Source organism: Sinocyclocheilus anshuiensis, unplaced genomic scaffold (genome assembly GCF_001515605.1).
Source record: "Sinocyclocheilus anshuiensis isolate Anshui unplaced genomic scaffold, SAMN03320099.WGS_v1.1 scaffold60, whole genome shotgun sequence".
Lineage (NCBI taxonomy): Eukaryota > Metazoa > Chordata > Actinopteri > Cypriniformes > Cyprinidae > Sinocyclocheilus > Sinocyclocheilus anshuiensis.
The window spans coordinates 690,307-709,827 of record NW_015554068.1 but is presented as its reverse complement, the minus strand read 5'-3'; the positions used below and the strand labels follow the sequence as shown (position 1 = coordinate 709,827).

General features: G+C 38.2%; 1 protein-coding gene across 1 annotated transcript in view; it reads right to left on the bottom strand.

Moving 5' to 3' along the window:
• The window catches only part of armc9 (armadillo repeat containing 9), a 58,282-nt gene that overhangs the window by 17,037 nt on the left and 21,724 nt on the right, over nucleotides 1–19,521 (bottom strand). Inside the window, exons 10-23 of the mRNA XM_016460618.1 lie at nucleotides 18,192–18,226; nucleotides 17,479–17,590; nucleotides 17,092–17,184; nucleotides 15,603–15,693; nucleotides 14,298–14,421; nucleotides 13,638–13,777; nucleotides 13,366–13,442; nucleotides 12,121–12,195; nucleotides 10,019–10,109; nucleotides 9,508–9,569; nucleotides 9,243–9,341; nucleotides 8,174–8,283; nucleotides 6,911–7,047; nucleotides 2,910–3,018 (exon numbers count right to left, since the gene is read on the bottom strand). Coding sequence (XP_016316104.1) covers nucleotides 2,910–3,018; nucleotides 6,911–7,047; nucleotides 8,174–8,283; nucleotides 9,243–9,341; nucleotides 9,508–9,569; nucleotides 10,019–10,109; nucleotides 12,121–12,195; nucleotides 13,366–13,442; nucleotides 13,638–13,777; nucleotides 14,298–14,421; nucleotides 15,603–15,693; nucleotides 17,092–17,184; nucleotides 17,479–17,590; nucleotides 18,192–18,226 — 1,355 coding nt within the window. The remainder of the gene's footprint in view (nucleotides 1–2,909; nucleotides 3,019–6,910; nucleotides 7,048–8,173; nucleotides 8,284–9,242; nucleotides 9,342–9,507; nucleotides 9,570–10,018; nucleotides 10,110–12,120; nucleotides 12,196–13,365; nucleotides 13,443–13,637; nucleotides 13,778–14,297; nucleotides 14,422–15,602; nucleotides 15,694–17,091; nucleotides 17,185–17,478; nucleotides 17,591–18,191; nucleotides 18,227–19,521) is intronic.

The window sequence follows — 19,521 nt, the reverse complement described above, 5'->3', positions numbered from 1 at the left end:
CCCCGCGGCCAGCTGTGTGCCAGTGCGTCCGTGCCGAGTGTTCCCTCAGTCAGGGAGTAGAACAACTGGCAGTGAGAGGTTTCTGGAGAGGCAAACCGTCCGGGGATGGAGTCGCCACTCTCCCGGGAGAGTAGCTCAAGACAGCTCGTCGGCCGTACGGTTAAGCAGGCCCGGAATGTGAATGGCACGAAGTGACCTCAGAACCTTTTGATTTCAAAGGAGGAGGTGGCAGGCGAGTTGCGACGGGAGCGCAGACCACCTTGTCGGTTGATGTACGCAATGGTAACTGTGTTGTCCGTTCGGACCAGCACGTGCTTGTCCCATAAGCACCCTTAGAGACGGTTCAAGGCAAGGCGCACTGCTAACAACTCTAGGCAATTGATATGCCAGTGCAGATGGGGGCCCGTCCAAACCCCCAACACTGCGTGCCCGTTGTACGTTGCCCCCCAGCCGGTGGTGGAGGCATCAGTGTAAACCACAGCATTCCTGGAGACCTGTTCTAGGGGCACTCCTGCCTGAAGGAATGTAAGATCTGACCACGGGGTGAAGGCTTGGCGACAGGCCAGTGTAACTTGGACCCGGTGAGTGCCGCGCTGCCACGCCCACCTCGGGACTCGGCCATGAAGCCAGTGCTGAAGCAGTCTCATATGCAATAGCCCTAGCGGTGTAAGTGCCGCTGCAGCGGCCATATGCCCCAGGAGCCTCTGAAATAGTTTCAGTAGGACCGCTGTCCTGCCCTTGAACAAATACAAGCAGGTCCTCTGTGAGGCGTGCTGTCTGTTCGACCGAATCCAACTCCACACCAAGAAAAGAGATCCTCTGCGTCGGGGAGAGTTAACTTTTCCCAGTTGACCCGGAGACCCAACATGCTGAGGCGCCGGAGCACCAGCCGGGCGAACTGAATCGCATAGCCGAGGCTGATGGACTGCAGAAGCCAGCGAGACGAGCTGGGTAGCGCTAGTCAGGCACCCAGATACCGTGCAAGCAGGACCAATGGAACCACCGCCGTACCCAGTGACCCAACTCGGGCGGCTTGTGAGCGGACCGGAGAGGGGTCTGAGTGTGCGGTGCAACGCTTACCTGGTTCCACAAGTTGGCAGAGGGTGCGTGAGTAGGGCCTTTGTTGACGCTCTTGAACCGCCTGCTGCTGCCGGCTGACGAAGGAGGAGGATGAGTGAGGTCCGGTGTTGGGCCGTTTGGGGGAGGGAGAGGTGCCTTCACCATCCCCCAAAGAGCAGCTTCCTCCCTCTCTGGGTCACCCGTTCCAGGACCTCTTGCTCTTTTGCTCATCGCCAGGTTTGACTGGGGCCTGGACGGGTGGGGTGGTCTACCTACGCCCAGCTCTACGGCGTCGCTTGCTGGAGGCTGCTGCGGATGCAGCACGTGAGCAGGGGCAGACGCAGGGGGCCGCCCTCGGCGACGAGCAGGCTGGGGCACTGCAGCCGGTGGATGGGTGGAGGCAGCAGCTGCCCGCCAGGGCAGGGTGTGACGACCCGCCTCAGTCTGCTTCTGTGCAGCCGAGAGCTGCTGGGCCAAGCTCTCGACCGTGTCACCGAAGAGGCCGGTCTGGGACACAGGCATTAAGGAACCGAACTTCGTCGGCGTCCCTCATATCAACCAGACACAGCCAGAGATGGCGCTCCTGGACCACAAGTGTGGACATCGTACGACCTAGAGAACTCGCGGTGACCTTCGTCGCTAGGAGCGCGAGGTCAGTGCGAGGTCAGTAGCGTTTCGGAGCTCTTTTAGAACTTCTGAATCATGACCTCAATAGATCGCGGCAGAGGCAACGGAGCTCTGCCCCCCTGGAGGAAACTGAGCCTGGCCCGCAGCTCCGAGATGGTCATTTTCCCGCAATGGGAACATGACTCATCCGCGAACGCCACCTCAGCGTGTTTAATGCCCAGACACATGAGGCAACGATCGTGACCATCACCCAGCGCCAGGTAACGACCACATCCAGAAACGCACCGGTGAAACGGCATCTTTAAAAAGACGATCCGTTGTCTTTACAAAGACGCACCCGTGGAGCTCTTTTAGAGAAATTGCTCTTTCAGGAAAATGCTCTTTTAGTGCTGAGGCGCACATCAATGTGAACATACAAACAAAAAAATTAATGACACTAATTTTGCCGTTGCGATATGCATATTGCGATATTTACATTTGCGATATTTCGATATATCGTGCAACCCTATCGCAAATGCAATTAATCGTTCAGCCCTAAGTGGAATGCAAAAAAAAATGCTACAAAAAAAATGCAAGACAAAAGACACAAGCACAGTGGTCAAACACATCCATCTAGCGCATGTTTCCGTAGAAAAACAATGCAAATGCAAAACAATTTTCAGTGTGAACGGCCCCTAAGACAAGTTTGCATTGTTATATTTACATGTTTCAGGCCTTACAAAATAAACAAGACCATGAAGAATTCACCTCATATGCTCAATTTGTTTTTCTTCTGGATGAGGTTAAAATTATAGCTTTATACAATAAAATGTGATGCACGTGTGTTCACAGGGTTATTACATCCATGGATCTCCAGGAGTGAGGTTGGACAGGGATTTGGGAAGGAAGGGACCTGAATCAGCTCATTGTTTAACAGTTGTTTGATTCTCATGAAAAAGTCTGTCCTGTGGCATTGCTGACTCAAGGTTCGATGCCTCGCTCCGACCCCCAAATTCCTCTGATCTCTCTCCAGCTTGCTGAATTCCAGAGCCAAGTTACAGCCTGTGACACGCTTGATAACAGTGGATCCCTGTGGACCTTTACATTTTAGATATGCCTTGCCACAGTGAGCGTGGAATGTCGCACCCGGATCCTTAAACCTCTTGGTAAGGTACCATAGTTGTGGAAGATCCGGAGACGGGTAATGCTGGGCTAAAAATACACGCAATGGACATCAAATCTACCTGTATGAGTGGCCGTTTGTGTTGTTCGGGCCTGGTGGAGGTACACGTCTTTCTAGGGACCCCATGAGCCCTGACTCCACAGAGGAACGCCAGCATTCCGAATCGGTTGCTGATTGGAGAAAGACAAAAAGATGTCACAAACACCTCACATGCGGCTGACATCATTAACACACACACGCCACAGTGAAGGACCTGAGAGCTGTTCACTTTCACAAGGAAATGCAAAGTGGTCTAGGAGAGATGTGATATGGTTACTGTTCGTAAGGAAATTGAACAAGAATATCTGCTAAAAGAAAAAAGCCCCTGAGAGATAAATGAAACAGGTGCCCATAATTTGATACAATATAATTGCTAAGACAAAGGCTAAAAAAAGAGCAATGAGAGGAAAGTCATTTTGAAGAGATTTCGCAAAACTGATTCTGTTATATTTTTTTTGTATAAATTGCACATTATTGTTGGTGTTTGTAACTGCAAACAGCTTTGAACATGGCTCATCCAATCAGATTGTAGAACCAGGACCATCCATTTTACTGTCAATGCACAAATAGCTTACAAATTGTCTGATGACTTTTTAAAGCACCAAAACAAACAATCCTATATATGTACTTCCTGCACTGACCACATTTGCCAAGTTCAACCATTCAACCCTGTTACTATAGTCATTGATAATGGGGCTGAATGTTTGATAATTTTAAAGTCATTCAAACAATCAAATGTTCAGCCTTTACCAAGTTATTAACACGTCAAATATTTAATTATGTTATCAAAGTCATTAAAAGAATCAAACATTTAGCTCTGTTACCAAAAGTCATTAAAACGATTAAACATTCCACCCTGTTACCAGAGTCATTAAAACAATCACATATTTCGCCCTGTTACCAGCTATTAAAATATGAAACATTCAACCCCATTACCAAAGTCATTAAAACAATCAAACATTTAGCCCTGTTACCAAAGTCATTAAAACAATCAAATGTTCAGCCTCTACCACAGTTATTAAAACATCAAACATTTAATTCTGTTATCAAAGTCATTAAAATTATCAAATATTCAACCCTGTTACCAAAGTCATTAAAACAATCAAAGATTCAGCCCTGTTACCAAAGACATTAAAACGATCAAAGATTCAGCCCTGTTGCAAAAGTCATTAAAACAATCAAAGATTCAGACCTGTTACCAAAGTCATTAAAACTATCAAACATTTAGCCCTGTTACCAAAGTCATTAAAACAATCAAAGATTCAGCCCTGTTACCAAAGTCATTAAAACAATCAAAGGTTCAGCCCTGTTACAAAAGTCATTAAAACAATCAAAGATTCAGCCCTGTTACAAAAGTCATTAAAACTATCAAACATTTAGCCCTGTTACCAAAGTTATAAAAATTACCAAACATCCAGCCCTGTTACCATAGTCGTTAAAAACAACTTTCAGCTCTGTATCAAAAATTAAAGATCAAATACTCAGGCATTACCAAAGTTATTAAAGCGATCAAACATTCAACTGTTACCAAAATGTAAAAATAATGACCAAACATTTAGCCGTTACCAAATTATCAAAGAAAATCAAATACTCAACCGTTACCAAAGTTATCAAAAAAGTAATTTTTTTCTCCTTAAATTGTGAGATTTTTAATTATTTTAACAATCCCGCTTTACTATTTGTGCTAACTAGGGATGGGTATCGTTCAAAAATTTCCTTGACTTCGATACCAGTTCTTGATACTTTTTTTCGATACCAATTTTATGAAATCAATTTTAACAAGATTACATTATCTAAAAAAATAAAAAACGGTTTTATTTTTCAGCTTGTTGATTTTTATAAAGACTCAAAGACCTGAGCCACTGCACAAAGGAACAAAATGTAACCAACACAATAAATAAGTGCAAATAGTTTTAATAAAGTTCAAATAGTTTTCAGTTTACACATCTGTTAGGTTACGTTTATACTAGTGCATATTTGTTTTAAAACGCATATCTCAGACAGAATCATAATTTCTATTCATTTTCCACTTATTTACTGATGAGCATTAGCAGCTTCTAGCACTGTCTGTCTGCCTGTTTTCTTTTCCACAAGCGCTGTTCTGACTCAGAGGAAATAACATATTTCAACATTACATGGCCAAAACACACATTAGACGGCAATCGGAAGTTATTACAAACACTAGATAGTGGTTTAAAGTGAGTTTTGCGTAAAAGCGGAATATAAATCTTATTTATTGTCTTATGTAGCATGATGCTACAGTGTGCATGAATGGTCTCGTAACACGTGCTTTCGGTCGTGAAGTATGGACCGAGATCTTTTCTGAAATGCAGTGCAAACGCCAGTATGGATGAGGATTGTTTTCATTTAAAAACAAAAACGCACCAGTGCAAATGTAGCCTTACATCTATCGGGGTTGGGACCAGGGCTGTAGAATTAGGACATATCCCTACCAATATCCAGCGACTACCAAATTGTCCCTAGCAATAATTTTGATACAAATATTAAATATATGTTTTTTTGTAATTTCGGATGCATCTGAAATATGTCACCATTGATATCACCTAAGTTAAAGTAAATACGTTAGAAAACTGCACGCTTTGTCTAACAGTTAACAGTTAACATAAAACAGTTAAAATAAAAGTTGAATTCAGGACTTAACAAAGTTGTGTCGATGAGTTTGAAATACGGTGTTTGACAAAACAGAGCAAACGGAAAAAGAAAACGTGATCTATGGCTATTATTAGCTCTCTGTCCACCTTTTTCTTGCTGTAAAAATGGGCGCGGCCATTTGTAAATTCTATGGGTCTAGCTTTCGGTCTCATCCGCGTCCAGCTATTTTAAGCTGTACAAAATCTCTCCCTTTGCTGCTTGATATTGAAAATTGGTGTGTCTTACCATATTATTTTAATGTATTATCTTAATTATGAACACACTGGTTTGTAGTGCAAATAGTTTTACCGTTTACTGCACGTTGTTATTCTTCTCGTTATTTCCCAATAGTGGCTAATGAACCGGAAGTCTCACCCAGAGGCTTACTTTCGCGTTGAAGAAAAAGGTGGATATAAAGCATACGGAGAGAAAGACAAACGTTGTGCTGAAAGATGCACAACACACACTCTTCCAGCCTAGGATGAAGTCATTATGTACATTAACAATAATTTGAGACAAATATAATGTGATTTTACGGTAAACTATGTGAGTGGTGTTCTGTGGGGCGGTGGATTTGGAACAGCGTCCTGGATCACCATGGACAGTCTTTAACTTTAACTTAATGTTGTTCTGGTCGAACACACTAGTGCTGCAGGCTTATTGGCTCACGTTGACGAGATTAACCTCTTAGGTATCGAAGTTTGGTATCGAACGACAAGATGTTTTTCGATACTCAATGGTATCGAGGCAATTCAGTCGGTGCCTGAAAAGTATCAAACTCGATACCCAGCCCTTGTGCTAACTTAATTTGTTGCATTATATTAATTATTTACTTTTTTTCAATCACCCAAATCAGAGTTTTAAACTTTATTTTGAGGTCCTAAATGTTCATAACAGGGCTGAAAATTTTTTCCACCTATGCAAATGATTACCTATGTTTCAGAGAAACCAATTATGACATTTGGCATTAACACATGCACGACTGCAGCACTTCATATCAGGCTTTGTCTGATATCGTGCTTGGATGGTAGCGTTCTCAGACAAACCCTCGCCTGCAGGCACTGGAAACCACATCGAAGTGATTTCATCAGGCTGTGCACTTGGAACGGAAGTGAGAGGACCACGAAAGCACAGTCCAGGCTAAAGTCCTCGGAAATTGAATCATTTCAGCGAAACATTGAATATTTATTAAAGATGGAACTGTGATCGTATCTTTATGAAGGGTTACAAAACAATGACATCGGACAATAGGTAAAATAACATTACAAAACTTTTGAGCTGGATGAAAAAGGATGTAAATCAATGTGAAAAAGCAAATTAAGACATGCTGAGGTACATATTTAAATATTTGTCAGTTGACGGCACACATACCCAATGTTTGGTGGATGGATTCAGCAGTGCTGGGGCGGCTGCCGGTGCGAGTGTGTGGGCGGGAACTAAAGCAAGAATGGGTGGGGCTATCGTCACTTCTCTGACGGGTAATGGCATAGACTCCATCACCACCAGCTCTGCACAGGCAAATACACATGTACAAATATACATTACCATGTCCGACACGCCGGATCTGTTTTAATTCAATTGATGAAACACTGAAAATTCATTTAGGAAATTCAGAAACAACATCTGTGATGGCAAAATGATGGTTCCTCTAACTACTAGTAAAAAAAAACAAAACAAAAAAAACAACAACCTAAAATTCAATGATAAAGTATATTTATATACAAACTTTTAGCTATTCCCCCAGGCTTAAATGGCATCCATTCAACTTTGTCTACTCCAAGTCCTTTAGAGATAGTAGTATATTTTCTTATCCAATTATTATATTATTCAAAGTTTTGGATAAATTACATATACAATGGCTCAAATAAGTTCTCACCCAATCAAGGGCATAATCACAATGTTGTGTTCTTTCATTCATAACATTTCAAAGCATCAAGGTTAAAACAGTAAGAGTCACGCAACCAATTGTCTTCAGTCATTCCCATCACTATTCCATACGCTTCAGTAGAAACAATGAGGATTTATCTAAGTGTGGATGGAGTCTTGTATATCCTGCTTGCACATTAACATTATTTGACTTAAGGGCAAAACTATTGACTTGGATTGACAAGGAAAAAGATGAATACGGACACATTTGCACTTCTGCTGCGTGCAAAAGAGTCACTGTGTTGGTAGTATCTTGTATAATCATCTCAAATTAAGATGCCTCCAATGACAAGACCTCAATTAGTAAAAAAAATATTAAACAATTAGTGGTTACTATACCAACAAGGAATCAAACTAGTGCATCTGGATTTATTAAAGTAACAGGGCATGCACATGAACCATATTTGAGCATGAGTAAATTTCATTAGAACTCTGTCCATTAAAGGAAGATTTCTGAATTATTCTAATATTAACATGAAAGATGGTTTTAAACTCAGTCACATGAATAAAAAAAGATAGGTTGACTTGATGGATCTTGATTTGCAGTGAATCTATAAAACCATTCCACTATCATAATCAATTTTAAATAATGCTAAACAATTTATTTATTTTTTTTACATTAAAGTGACAAACAAGCATAAGATTGTTTCTAGAATAGCAGCAAATATTCCTCTTGATGTGAACAGGCATTCAGAAAGAGGTTCTTACATGCTGTTTTTGTGGGAACTGGGCGTAACGGGCCGCTGGAGGGGCTCATCTATGCTGCGAGACGATGGAGGGTATGATCTTCTCTTCATCTTCACCATGTTGGTCATTATCTACAAAGCATCATAAAGATACTTAGCATCTGATCATCCAGCATCGCAAACAAATCAACACAAATCAACCACAAAGGAATCATTCTTTTGAACTGGTTCTTTTTTATGAACTAGTTGAACCAGTAACCAGTAAAGTTTATTCACTTTATATGCTTTAGACATGTAAAAAACTTGCATTTCACATCATTATTGGGTGCTTTAATAATATAATTTCATATATGTTATGTAATTGTTTGATTACATAAACTAATGAATGAATCCAGTTCATTGAAACAAATTGTGTGAAAGAATCAGTTCGCGGAAAATAATCTGACTTGTCTGAGGCTCTGGATTACAAGTAATAATGTTATAAATATGTTCAGTTTCTTGCACAGACTGATCGTTTTCTCTTTCGTACGGCCTCAATATATCGTCAGTAGTCACAGGTATGAATTTTGTTGCCTGTATATGCCTTTTTGACACTCAAAGCGACGGTAGTTAATGAATCCAGTTCATTGAAACAAATTGTGTGAAAGAATCAGTTCGCGGAAAATAATCTGACTTGTCTGAGGCTCTGGATTACAAGTAATAATGTTATAAATATGTTCAGTTTCTTGCACAGACTGATCGTTTTCTCTTTCGTACGGCCTCAATATATCGTCAGTAGTCACAGGTATGAATTTTGTTGCCTGTATATGCCTTTTTGACACTCAAAGCGACGGTAGTTGTTGACTTGCATTTTATGAATCACCAAGGACCACGGTTTCAGCTAAAAATCTTCTTTATCGTTCTAATGAAGAAAAAAAAAGTCCACTACATCTTGGATGGCCTGTGGGTGAGTAAATTAAATTGACTTTGAAAAGTCCTCTTGTATTTATCATTTGCGTGTTTTAACCTACAATACCCTTGTATGTGAAGTTCTGGACCAGTTTCTGGTTTCTTTCGTAATATCATAAATATACTGTAGCGTGATGGTTTACCCCGAGATACTCTGTTGTCAGCAAAGATTCTCCGCTGAGCTCTTTTGGCTGAGGCTGCAGGACTTCCTCTTTATCTAGGTCTGCCTCCATAACATCTTCCTGTTAACAAGATCAAAGAATTCGATCAAAGGACTGAGTGGGAAACTGCCAATCAAACTGCTGATAAAATGCAAATCACAGTGATAGCCTTTCACACAGTTTATATGAAATCAGAAGTCAGGTTGAGCAATAATCTTGCATAGAAGACATGACTAAAGTGAATTACCTCGTCATCATCATCGTCATCCTCTTCATCATCTGACTCGGGTTCATGTTCAAGGATGTCCACTGTATATGGCAGAATCATAAATGAATACAAACGAATCAGTAAAATAATGACATAAATATGGGAAATAAACTGTGGAATGCAGCAGATATATTTTTGAGGAATATCCTGGCAAATATTTGCAATTCAGTAAACTTGAATGGTGAAAAAAAAAAATCATAAAACCATAATAAAAGCATTATAAAAAGAGTCAAAGATTCATTTGGTCATACTGACCAAGGTTATGATACTTTTATGGGGCTTTTTTGTTCCTTTTGAACCTGATAACCTGGTTTTCATTCATTCATTCATTCATTATTTTACTGAAAAAAGGAGACCATGATATTGTTCAAAATTGTACTTTTTGTGTTCCACGGAAGAAAAAAGTTATATGGGTTAAATAGGGTGATGACAGATTTATTATCTATTTTTAATTTTTAGGTGAACAATTTTTTACTGCTTTTTTTCTTACCCGAGTTAAGCTGTTTGATGATGAATTCAATCTGCCTGTTGAGTTCAGGATTTTCTTCTTTACTGTAACAGTGTAAGATCTCCTCCATACTCTAAATGCAACAACAAAATACTCACATTTTCTGTATTATGTGATTGTAGTCATGGAGCACAACAGCAACCCATAATTTGTAATTTTTTTTTAGCAGCCTTGTTTCCTGCAGCATTTTTCTTGTTTATCTTCTCCATAGGGATTCCAAAAAATAAAAAATAAACAAATTATGCAAGAGACAAGCTTGGAGAAGAATCACAACATTTGAACATTTGAATATCTGAAGTACAATAGTATATATATTAGGGGTGTAACAGTTCACAAAATTCACGGTTCGGTTCAGTACGACACAGTGGTGTCACGGTTCGGTTCGGTATGTTCGGTACGGGGCGAATTGGTTATGTCTCAATGAAATAGAAACAAAATATTTCTGTTTTATGAAGGCGAGCCAATGTATATCACACAAGCAATGTGCAAACTTTGCGCAAGAGTTATGCCGGTGAATGTCTTAATCGCAGTCAATTCACTATATGCAGAAAGTAAAAACGGACTGACGGAGTAATGACGGAGCTTTCGGCATCTGACGCCGCATTCTCTCTCAGAGACGAATCTACTTCAACATATGCTGATAACGGTATATAGCTAACTGTTTTCATTTATTCCCATAATATTTCTCTTGTGGCCCATACATAGTGAAAAAGGAATGAGAAGAAACGTATTTCATGTTAAACAGGTTGTTTTTTAAAGTCGGTGATTGGAATAAAAGCTTTTTATTTCATTGATTTTTATCAATGACTGCAGTGTTAATATTTTAATTATAGGCATATAATCCATTTATACACACCTTAAAAGACTGTTTTTAAAAACATTTTAATTGAGGAGTAGGCTAAATATGTTTTGTTATCCTCGCAGCGTGTCAGTTATGCGGTAATTATTGCGGGGCAAATTAATTGTAATTTTAATTTAATAATAAAAGTAACTTCATTATAATAATAATAATAGGCCTAATAAAAATAAGAATGTAACAGGCCTACATTAATTGGAAATGCCAAATCCTCTTAATATTTCTAATAATTGATGTTTTTGACAATATCTCTGGTTATCGTGATACAAAATCGTTGTCTTTCGATGCACCCCAGCAAGGGGAGGTTATCACGGGGCCACTTCCGCTACGCCACTGGACAGACAGCATGTTGCCTGTTACGCCGTTTGGGCTGTCTTGTTGCGCGCAGTGGCACTGAGAACATTATGGGCAGACAGCACGTTGCCTGTTACGCCGTTTAGGCTGTCTTGTTGAGCGCAGTGGCACTGAGAACATTATATTTCACACTTTAAGCTCTTTTATTTTCCAAATGTAATAGGATCGATTAGTCCAACGAATCGTTCGGTTTGTAATGCGTACCGAAACGAAAGCCTCGTACCGAATGGTTCAATATGAATATGTGTATCGTTACACCCCTAATATATATGTATATACTGTATATATACTGTATGTGTGTGTGTATATACAGGGATATATATATATATATATATATATAGAGAGAGAGAGAGAGAGAGAGAGATGCAGTTATCGATACAGATATAGATATATAGTTTAGGATTCTTTGATGAAAAGAAAGTTCAAAAAACAACTTTTATTGGAAATATAACATTTTTGTAAAATTATAAATATCTTTACTTAATTTTCATAAATGTAATGCTTCCTTGCTGAATAAAAATATTAATTTCTTTCAAAAAAACATCCCAAACTTCTGAACAGTAGTGTATTATATATAAATATATATTAGGTTTATATATTAAGGGCGTAATTTTTGTTTGACGGTGACTTTTCTGATTTGACTTAAGGATTATGGATGGTTTAGTGTTCCCTCTGGGATTTTTAAACAAACTATTAAACTTTTTTTTTTTCTGCAACATAACCTTCTCATTTGTTGCATCATAAATCACTGTTTAACTTTGAAAGGTTTGACTGTTATCGCAAATGCAATGAATTGGATTTGTATTACTCATAGGAGTCAAAGCAATAATCTTGATGTTGTGCACCTGTGAATGAACCGTAATTAAACACATACCATCTGTTTGGCTTCCTCTCGTATCTCTGGCATGGACAAGATGCTGTATAATGCTCCGTTCACATAGTACCGAATCTATATGTGCATACATGAACACAAACATGCAATGAACATTTGAAACTTCAGCATTCCAGACGCTTTCATCCACTACCAGCCAAAGTTTGGACACATCTTAAAATCATTCTGAACTAAACGTATGATTATAAAAGCTTTGTACACTTTGTATGCGGTTATGACACTTTGTTTCATATTTGATTAACTTTACAACGGTTATTGAACTAAATTAAATAAGCATTAAACTAAACTGATCTAAATGACACTACTGTCTTCTGTAGAGCTGCTTTAAAACTGAACTTTAATTTATTTTTGTCATTTGCTTTATAACAAATGAATTTTGCAACATTAACACTGTTATATTTTAGCTTATTACTGTAAAGCTGCTTTGGCATGGCATTTTATTGCGGCGTTTGAAAGATGTTGTTAGTATTAAGGGTACCGCCTTAGATTGGTTTAAGTCATATTTAAAGGACAGGTTTTTTTTTTGTTTTGCATTGGGAATTTGTGCTCTACATGAGCTAAATTACATAGTGGTGTGCCACAGTGTTCTATACTTGGGCCTATTTTATTTTCGTTGTATATGTGCCCATTAGGCTACATTTTTTTATAAGTATAATGTTATGCATCATCTATGCACAGATGATATATTGATATATTCCAATTGATCCAAAAGGCTCTCAATCCTTTGATGAACTTGTACAGTGCTTAATCAAGATTGAAGCCTGGTTAGCAAGCAATTTTCTTCATCTTAATACTAATAAGATGGAGTGTGTTGTCTTTGGACCCTCTTCTGCAACTAAGGATATTATAAGTATGCTGACCTTTTATTGTAATAAGAGTTTCAGATCATGTTAAGAATCTGGGCTTAACTTTTTTTAAAGATATAATTTTTACATTTTTAAAAATTAGTTTTGAGGTGCTGAGCAAATTCATTAGGGAATATAATAGTGTAGGCTTGATTCTCCATTTCAAATGTTTCAAAAAGGGAGTGAAATCTTCAAGGTACACTTGCAAGACAAACTTTTAAAATCCAAAGTTGACGAAAGCGTTCTTATTTGAGAATCGTCTGACATAAAAAGGCCTAAGCTAATTGACGCCTTCAGGTATTCACTAATCAGGAAGGCAGTGAACAAGCTCAAATAACACGCCTTGTTTTGGCATATAGTGCTTGAGCAATAACTGATTTACCTCATGGTTCTCATGTCCCAGGAGCTCCGTCAGGACTTTTAGGACATGCTTGGCCTCCTCCGCGCATTTCTTCTTTCCTGAAACGTGAGACTTACTACAGTAAACACTGCGCTGCTTATAGTACACTTCTCTGTTTACTTTAGCAAAGCAAATAAAAGAGTGCAAACTAAGTAAAAAAAAAGGCTGATGAACAACAATGCAATTGTTTAAACATACCTTTATTTCTTTGACAGGTATTTATTATTAGATCATTGTGGCAGTGCATCTGTTACCTTGAGTGCGCAGACAGAGGTTCATGAGGAGGGAGATGGCATATTCAAGCGTGTAGTCAGACAGACAGTCTGAGTCGTGGAGCTCTTTGACCAACCAGCCAATCAGACCATCTCTGATCATAGCAAACTGCTGCGCTCGCCTGCACACAGCAGAAAACCCGGCATTTTTGAGGTGTTTAAAATGTGTTGTGCTGGAAATGCTTTAGCTAATTTGGTTTTCCCCATTCAAAACTGCTTAAATTTCTCGTTGTGCTATATTATCAAATCTTGGATTCAATCTCTGTCATTTTGTTCTCTTTCAAGTACAATTTTTGTAATAATTTTTGGAACTGACTGATCCTATGGCTCAGTGATCAGAGCTTATGCACTTCAGTTTTTGAGTGAAAAAAAAAAGGATAATTTCTAGAGCCTGAGCAATATATAGTTTTGTCAATTTTATCGGCCGATATGTCTGCATCGGCATATATGCCGCAGATATGCCACCGATTAACTTTTTTTTTTTTACTTTGTTTTTGGTGCATTTTTTAATTATATTTACAATTCTCTTGGTGCAGCTGATACATTTCAACATGTTTTACACACTTTTCTAAAGTCAGGAAAAACTGAAAACACATTATTACAGTCTGTGTCTTTATTAACATTTATTAACAAATGGCATACCTGAGGCTGAGTTTCTGCAGCGCTGCAAGCAGGTTTTCTCGAGTTACAGACTCTTTCTCTTCATTCTTCAGAGAATCAAGCAGAAACCTCAGTAAAGAGGGTATCTGAGACAGGTACATGCGTCCTGGGTGTGCAACAGTGCATGAGATGACAATAAACATGTTTCAGAACTAAAGACAGAGATGTTTACACAATTTATTAAATTAAAATGTAGCGAAACTTCTGCTCTGTAAATTTTGGCAACTAGGAATTAATTCAATTTTGCTCAAAATCAACATCAATTAATCAGTTTGGGCCATGGTCAAAGAAAAAAAAGTTTGAAAAGGTAGTTTTTATTATAAAATGCCAAATGGCCAACAAAATCAAGGTGAAAAAATATAAATCCACACATGCTCAACTGGTTCAGGATCAGGATTTTGATTCTAGCCCATCCAGTTCAGAAGTTATGCAAAAAACACGCGTGTCCCTGTTTACAGTCACTGATATACATAAAGGTCACATTAGCATTTTTTGTGAAACTTAAATAATAGGTGGAAATATAAATCCACATGCTCGGTTGATTCAGGGTCAGAATTTAGATTTTAGCCCATGCAGTTATGCAACAACTTTGTGTACTATAGTGCCATCTAGAGCACTGGAGTGATGTGTGTGTGTGTGTGTGTGTGTGTGTGTGTGTGTGTAAGTGTATAATTAGCGGTGGAATCTGGAACCATCCTGCTAAGTTTGTTTACAGTCCCTTACACACAAAAAGGACACATTAGCGAAATTTTCAGCAAAATTTTTCAAGCAAAAAAGCTTCTCTGGCTACTTTGAATAGCGTAGCGAATATAGTGATCAATGCAATGAATGTAGTGTAGCAATCAACGCAACCAATCCGCATGACCAACTTGAACTTGTGTGGAGTTGCGAGAATTCCTATTGAAATAAATAGATTTAGCCTGTGAAAATTCACAGAACAACGGTTAATGTTACCACACTTTAAGTTTAAAAATAATGTTTTTCATAAAATGGCAAATGCCCTCAAAATGTTCGAGCTGGACATATAAATCCACATTCACAATTGATACAGGATCAGAATCTAAATTAAAAAAAATATTTTTTTTTGCACATTATAGCGCCACCTAGAGCGTTGGAGGGAAGTGTGTTTATGATCAGTGAGTTGGGGATTTAGGACTTGCCAAGTTTTTTACACTCTCTGATGTGCAAACTGGTTTAAGGAAGAAAAAAGTAAGAAAATTGGAACAAACAAAACAAAACTTCTCTGCTTGAAGCGAAGACATTTTGTGATGAATCATTTTCACTTACCATCACACAAAGAGGCAAAAGCATTGATGAGTCGTGCCATATACTGTCTGACAATCTCATTTTTGGATTTCATCAGATTAAGAACAGTTTTCTGTAAAGGAAACACAACTGGTTAGGCAAAAACTGACTGTTTTTTTTCTCCTTCTTGCTTTTTCATATGGCTTTTGGTCCAATTAGTTGTTCCTTAATGTGAAAAGGACTACTTTGTCTGCCTTCCAAGTTTATTCTGGATTTTAGTAACATGAGATATTGTCATTCAGCCTGAACAAAGATTGAAAAGTGAGCTAAAAGCATGTATGCTATTATATGACTCGATTGCCCTAAGAAACTTGTTGACAATGATTGGAAACTATGAGTCAAGATGTCACATAATGTGCTGAAACCTGATCATCCACATTCAGCTTCATCCTAAATACTTTAGACAGACTGTTGGTAAACACATTTTAGAAATGAAGTAGGTCATAGATCAATACAAATTATTTTTAAGTGTTTTAATTGTTGTGGTGTAAGTGCACTCATTGTGAACCACAAAACAAAAATGTATCAAAATCTTGATAGAAATGCAAGGGTCCATTTTCAAAACAGTTTATACATTTGCATACTATCTTAAAATATCCTACAATATATTTTAAAAAATCGACCAATCATTGAGTCCATGTGGACAATAGGCTAAAATTTTTATATTTTTATGTGAAGCTCGATGTTTATTTATTCAGCCCAGTCGACAGCGTGATGTCTCCACATAAAAGAAACAGAGATTTTTTTGCATCGATAAGCACAACAAAATTGAAAGCTTTACATAATTGTATAGATGCAGCACATGGCAATCTAAGTGTTGAAAACAATGTGTCAAGATAGCTAAATACCATGTCCTGCAAGGTCATATCAGTGCCTTGATATATAGGGCCAGATTTACTAAACAGGGCAAATTAGCGTTAGAGCGCAATTCCATAAAAGCGCACATGGCAGGGGAAAATTCTGCATGTGATTTACTAACAATGCGCACATGAAAGAACACAGACACAGCCAGATAATTTCCATAATGACCAGCGCAATCTACCAAGAGCAGCGCAAATTACCACCTGCTATAAGACATGCTTTTTTTGGGCATTAAATAATGGCGCAATTACCAGTAATTTGACGAGCGCAAATGTTGGTAAATCGCTTTGCATGATTTATTTTAATACTCTCCTCCCGTAAATGTTGCATCTGAAAGGGAAACTCCTATAAATACATATTCAGTACAGTCAGGTGCAAAAATAACTGTCGCCTTTTCAGCGCCAATTCTTCACTGCATGTCTTTAGTAAATCCTGACAGTACTATTTTAACGCCAAAAGACAGTTTGCGCTGACGCAAGCTGTTAGTAAATCTGGCCCATAATATTTTAATATAAAGCTATTTTAAATAGTATTTTCAAACTGTAAAATTGAAATTGAAATTTTCATATTAATTTAAATATAATTTCCCAACAAGGGTTTTGTAATGTACCTGTTTGGAACTGTAGTGCTCCAGAAGATCATTGCTGATGAAGGCTTGTAAAACCGTGTCCCTTTGCTCACCATGTAGAGATCTAGTTAACCTCTGGGAAATTACAAGAAAATTGCCATGTAATGTGAAAACCAATTTGTTTCTCATTGTGTATTCCAAAGGGCGGAAAATATCTCAAAGATGGAGATAAAACAACAAAATACCTCCTACAAACTCTTAAGTTTAAAGGAATCACAACTGAATTTTGACCATGCAGTTTTTAGCATGTCTGACCAATATTACCAGTGAATCTTGACCTTTTTTTTTTTTTTAAATTGTGATATTTTGTCAGAAAAGACGGGATACATCAGTGATGTTTTTAGTTTACTGACGGTAATTCTGAGTTACCCAGCGCAAAGCTTGAAGCAGCAAAGCCTTCAGTCGATCTGATCCATTCGCTAGATCTTTCTTCAGCTTCTCGTAGTCAAGAGAAGGCAACAACGGCACATCTTTGGGCCACCTGAGAGCAGGAAATGAAAGGAAGATGAATCAGCACATGAGATCTGGCTCTTCAGGTTACTGATGGGAATCTTTCCATCTCTGGGAACATCACATGTTTCCATAATCTGGCTTTATTGCATTTATAGAATTACATTTGAATGATCTGACAAGTACAAGATGCAAAGTTAACACACTACTTAAGATATTAATTAAATATGTTTACAAAATTTACAACAAACATTAGTTTCACCCTGGTTTCTGATTTTTTTTCCCCCCACACAATATAAATAACTGGCCTTATAAGATATTCAGGGGTCCTTGGTATTAAAAAAATCAGTCAATCAATCAATCAAATGTGAAAATCCCTGAATTACGTCAAGTTATGAAATGTTTATCAGACATACCTGCTACTACTGGCGAGATGAGATTTTCTAATCTTTTCGCCTTATAAGATATTCAGGGGTCCTTGGTATTAAAAAAATCAGTCAATCAATCAATCAAATGTGAAAATCCCTGAATTACGTCAAGTTATGAAATGTTTATCAGACATACCTGCTACTACTGGCGAGATGAGATTTTCTAATCTTTTCATCAATAAAAAAAAAAAAAAAAAAACTTACTGAGGTGCGACCGATGCCCGCAGCATTGAGGATGCCTGAATGGGGGGCAAAAAAACGTAATGAATCTGTTGATACATTGACTTTCAAACAAAAATAAATGTCTGTGCGCGTTAGTGAACTTTTAGATGGTTATTCTACAGTATGTGAGTATTCAGGTTGTTGCAGTAATTAACTAGCATGTGTTCTACAATGGTTGCGAGCGCATGCAGTACGGTGGGGTTACGTGTACGTGTACATGCGATGAATGGCCTGAAACAAATGAATAACCTTGTCGCAAAGCAGGGAGGTTGGAGGAGGGGGTTAGTGAGAGGAATTCCCCACGCTCATTACAGCGCTGCACCTGCGGGATCTAATTTCCAACTGAGCCAAAGAGCGCGGCAAATTCTGTCATCTCAAAGATGCAATTAGAAGCCGTTCCTTGGGGGAGGGTTACACCGAAACCCACGAGAAGGCGGATCGTGTGAGCACAAACTCAGGTGGTTCCGCATTATTTGGAGTGTGAGGAATGGTGATATTATTGTGCGGGTATGTTGTGTGAGGCCAAATTTCCTTTTCTTTTCAAATATAAACATCCTTCTTTGAAGGACTGTGTGAGTCATGCTAGTTTAACTTCAAACTGGTTTGAGGAAAAGTTCCGGATAGCTGGAGTTATGCATACATTCTCAGAACATTCTCAAGTTTGGCAAATCTTCAGTGTTTGCTCTGATTATTTGCAGTTCGTCTGCGTATGAGGATTTCACAATGACAAGGGTTTGAACGTAATGAGTGTATCCTGGTCCAGAGAAGGATTACATGGTTTACATGTATGTCAAAACTAAGAGTTGATTCATTGGATTTTTTAAAATAAATAAAACAATTATTAAATAATTTTTTTTCTCGTTTTATTAATACAAGTAAAAATAAATAAATAAAAATAAAATGTATGTTATTTCACTTTTGCTTATTATTATTATTATTATTATTGTTATTATAAATATATCTAAATATAGGAATCATAATTATATTAAATGTTTTTGAAAGCCCTCTCTTCAGCTCACCAAGGCTGATATTTTACAATATACATTTTTTCTGTATTTTTGATCCATTCATTTGATCAACAATACAAATACAAACCTCAAAAACAGTAATATTGTACAATATTATTTAAAATACTGTTTTCTGTGTGAATATCTGTTAAAATGTAATTTATTGCTGTGATCACAGCCGAATCTTCCTCTCCAGAGAGCTCTCCCTCCGACGCAGTGATCAACATCCGGTTGTCGGGAGGAGCACCGAAGGATACCGCTGGTACGCTCTTTGAAGAGGGCCCAGCGTGTTCCTTTGGCGGCTC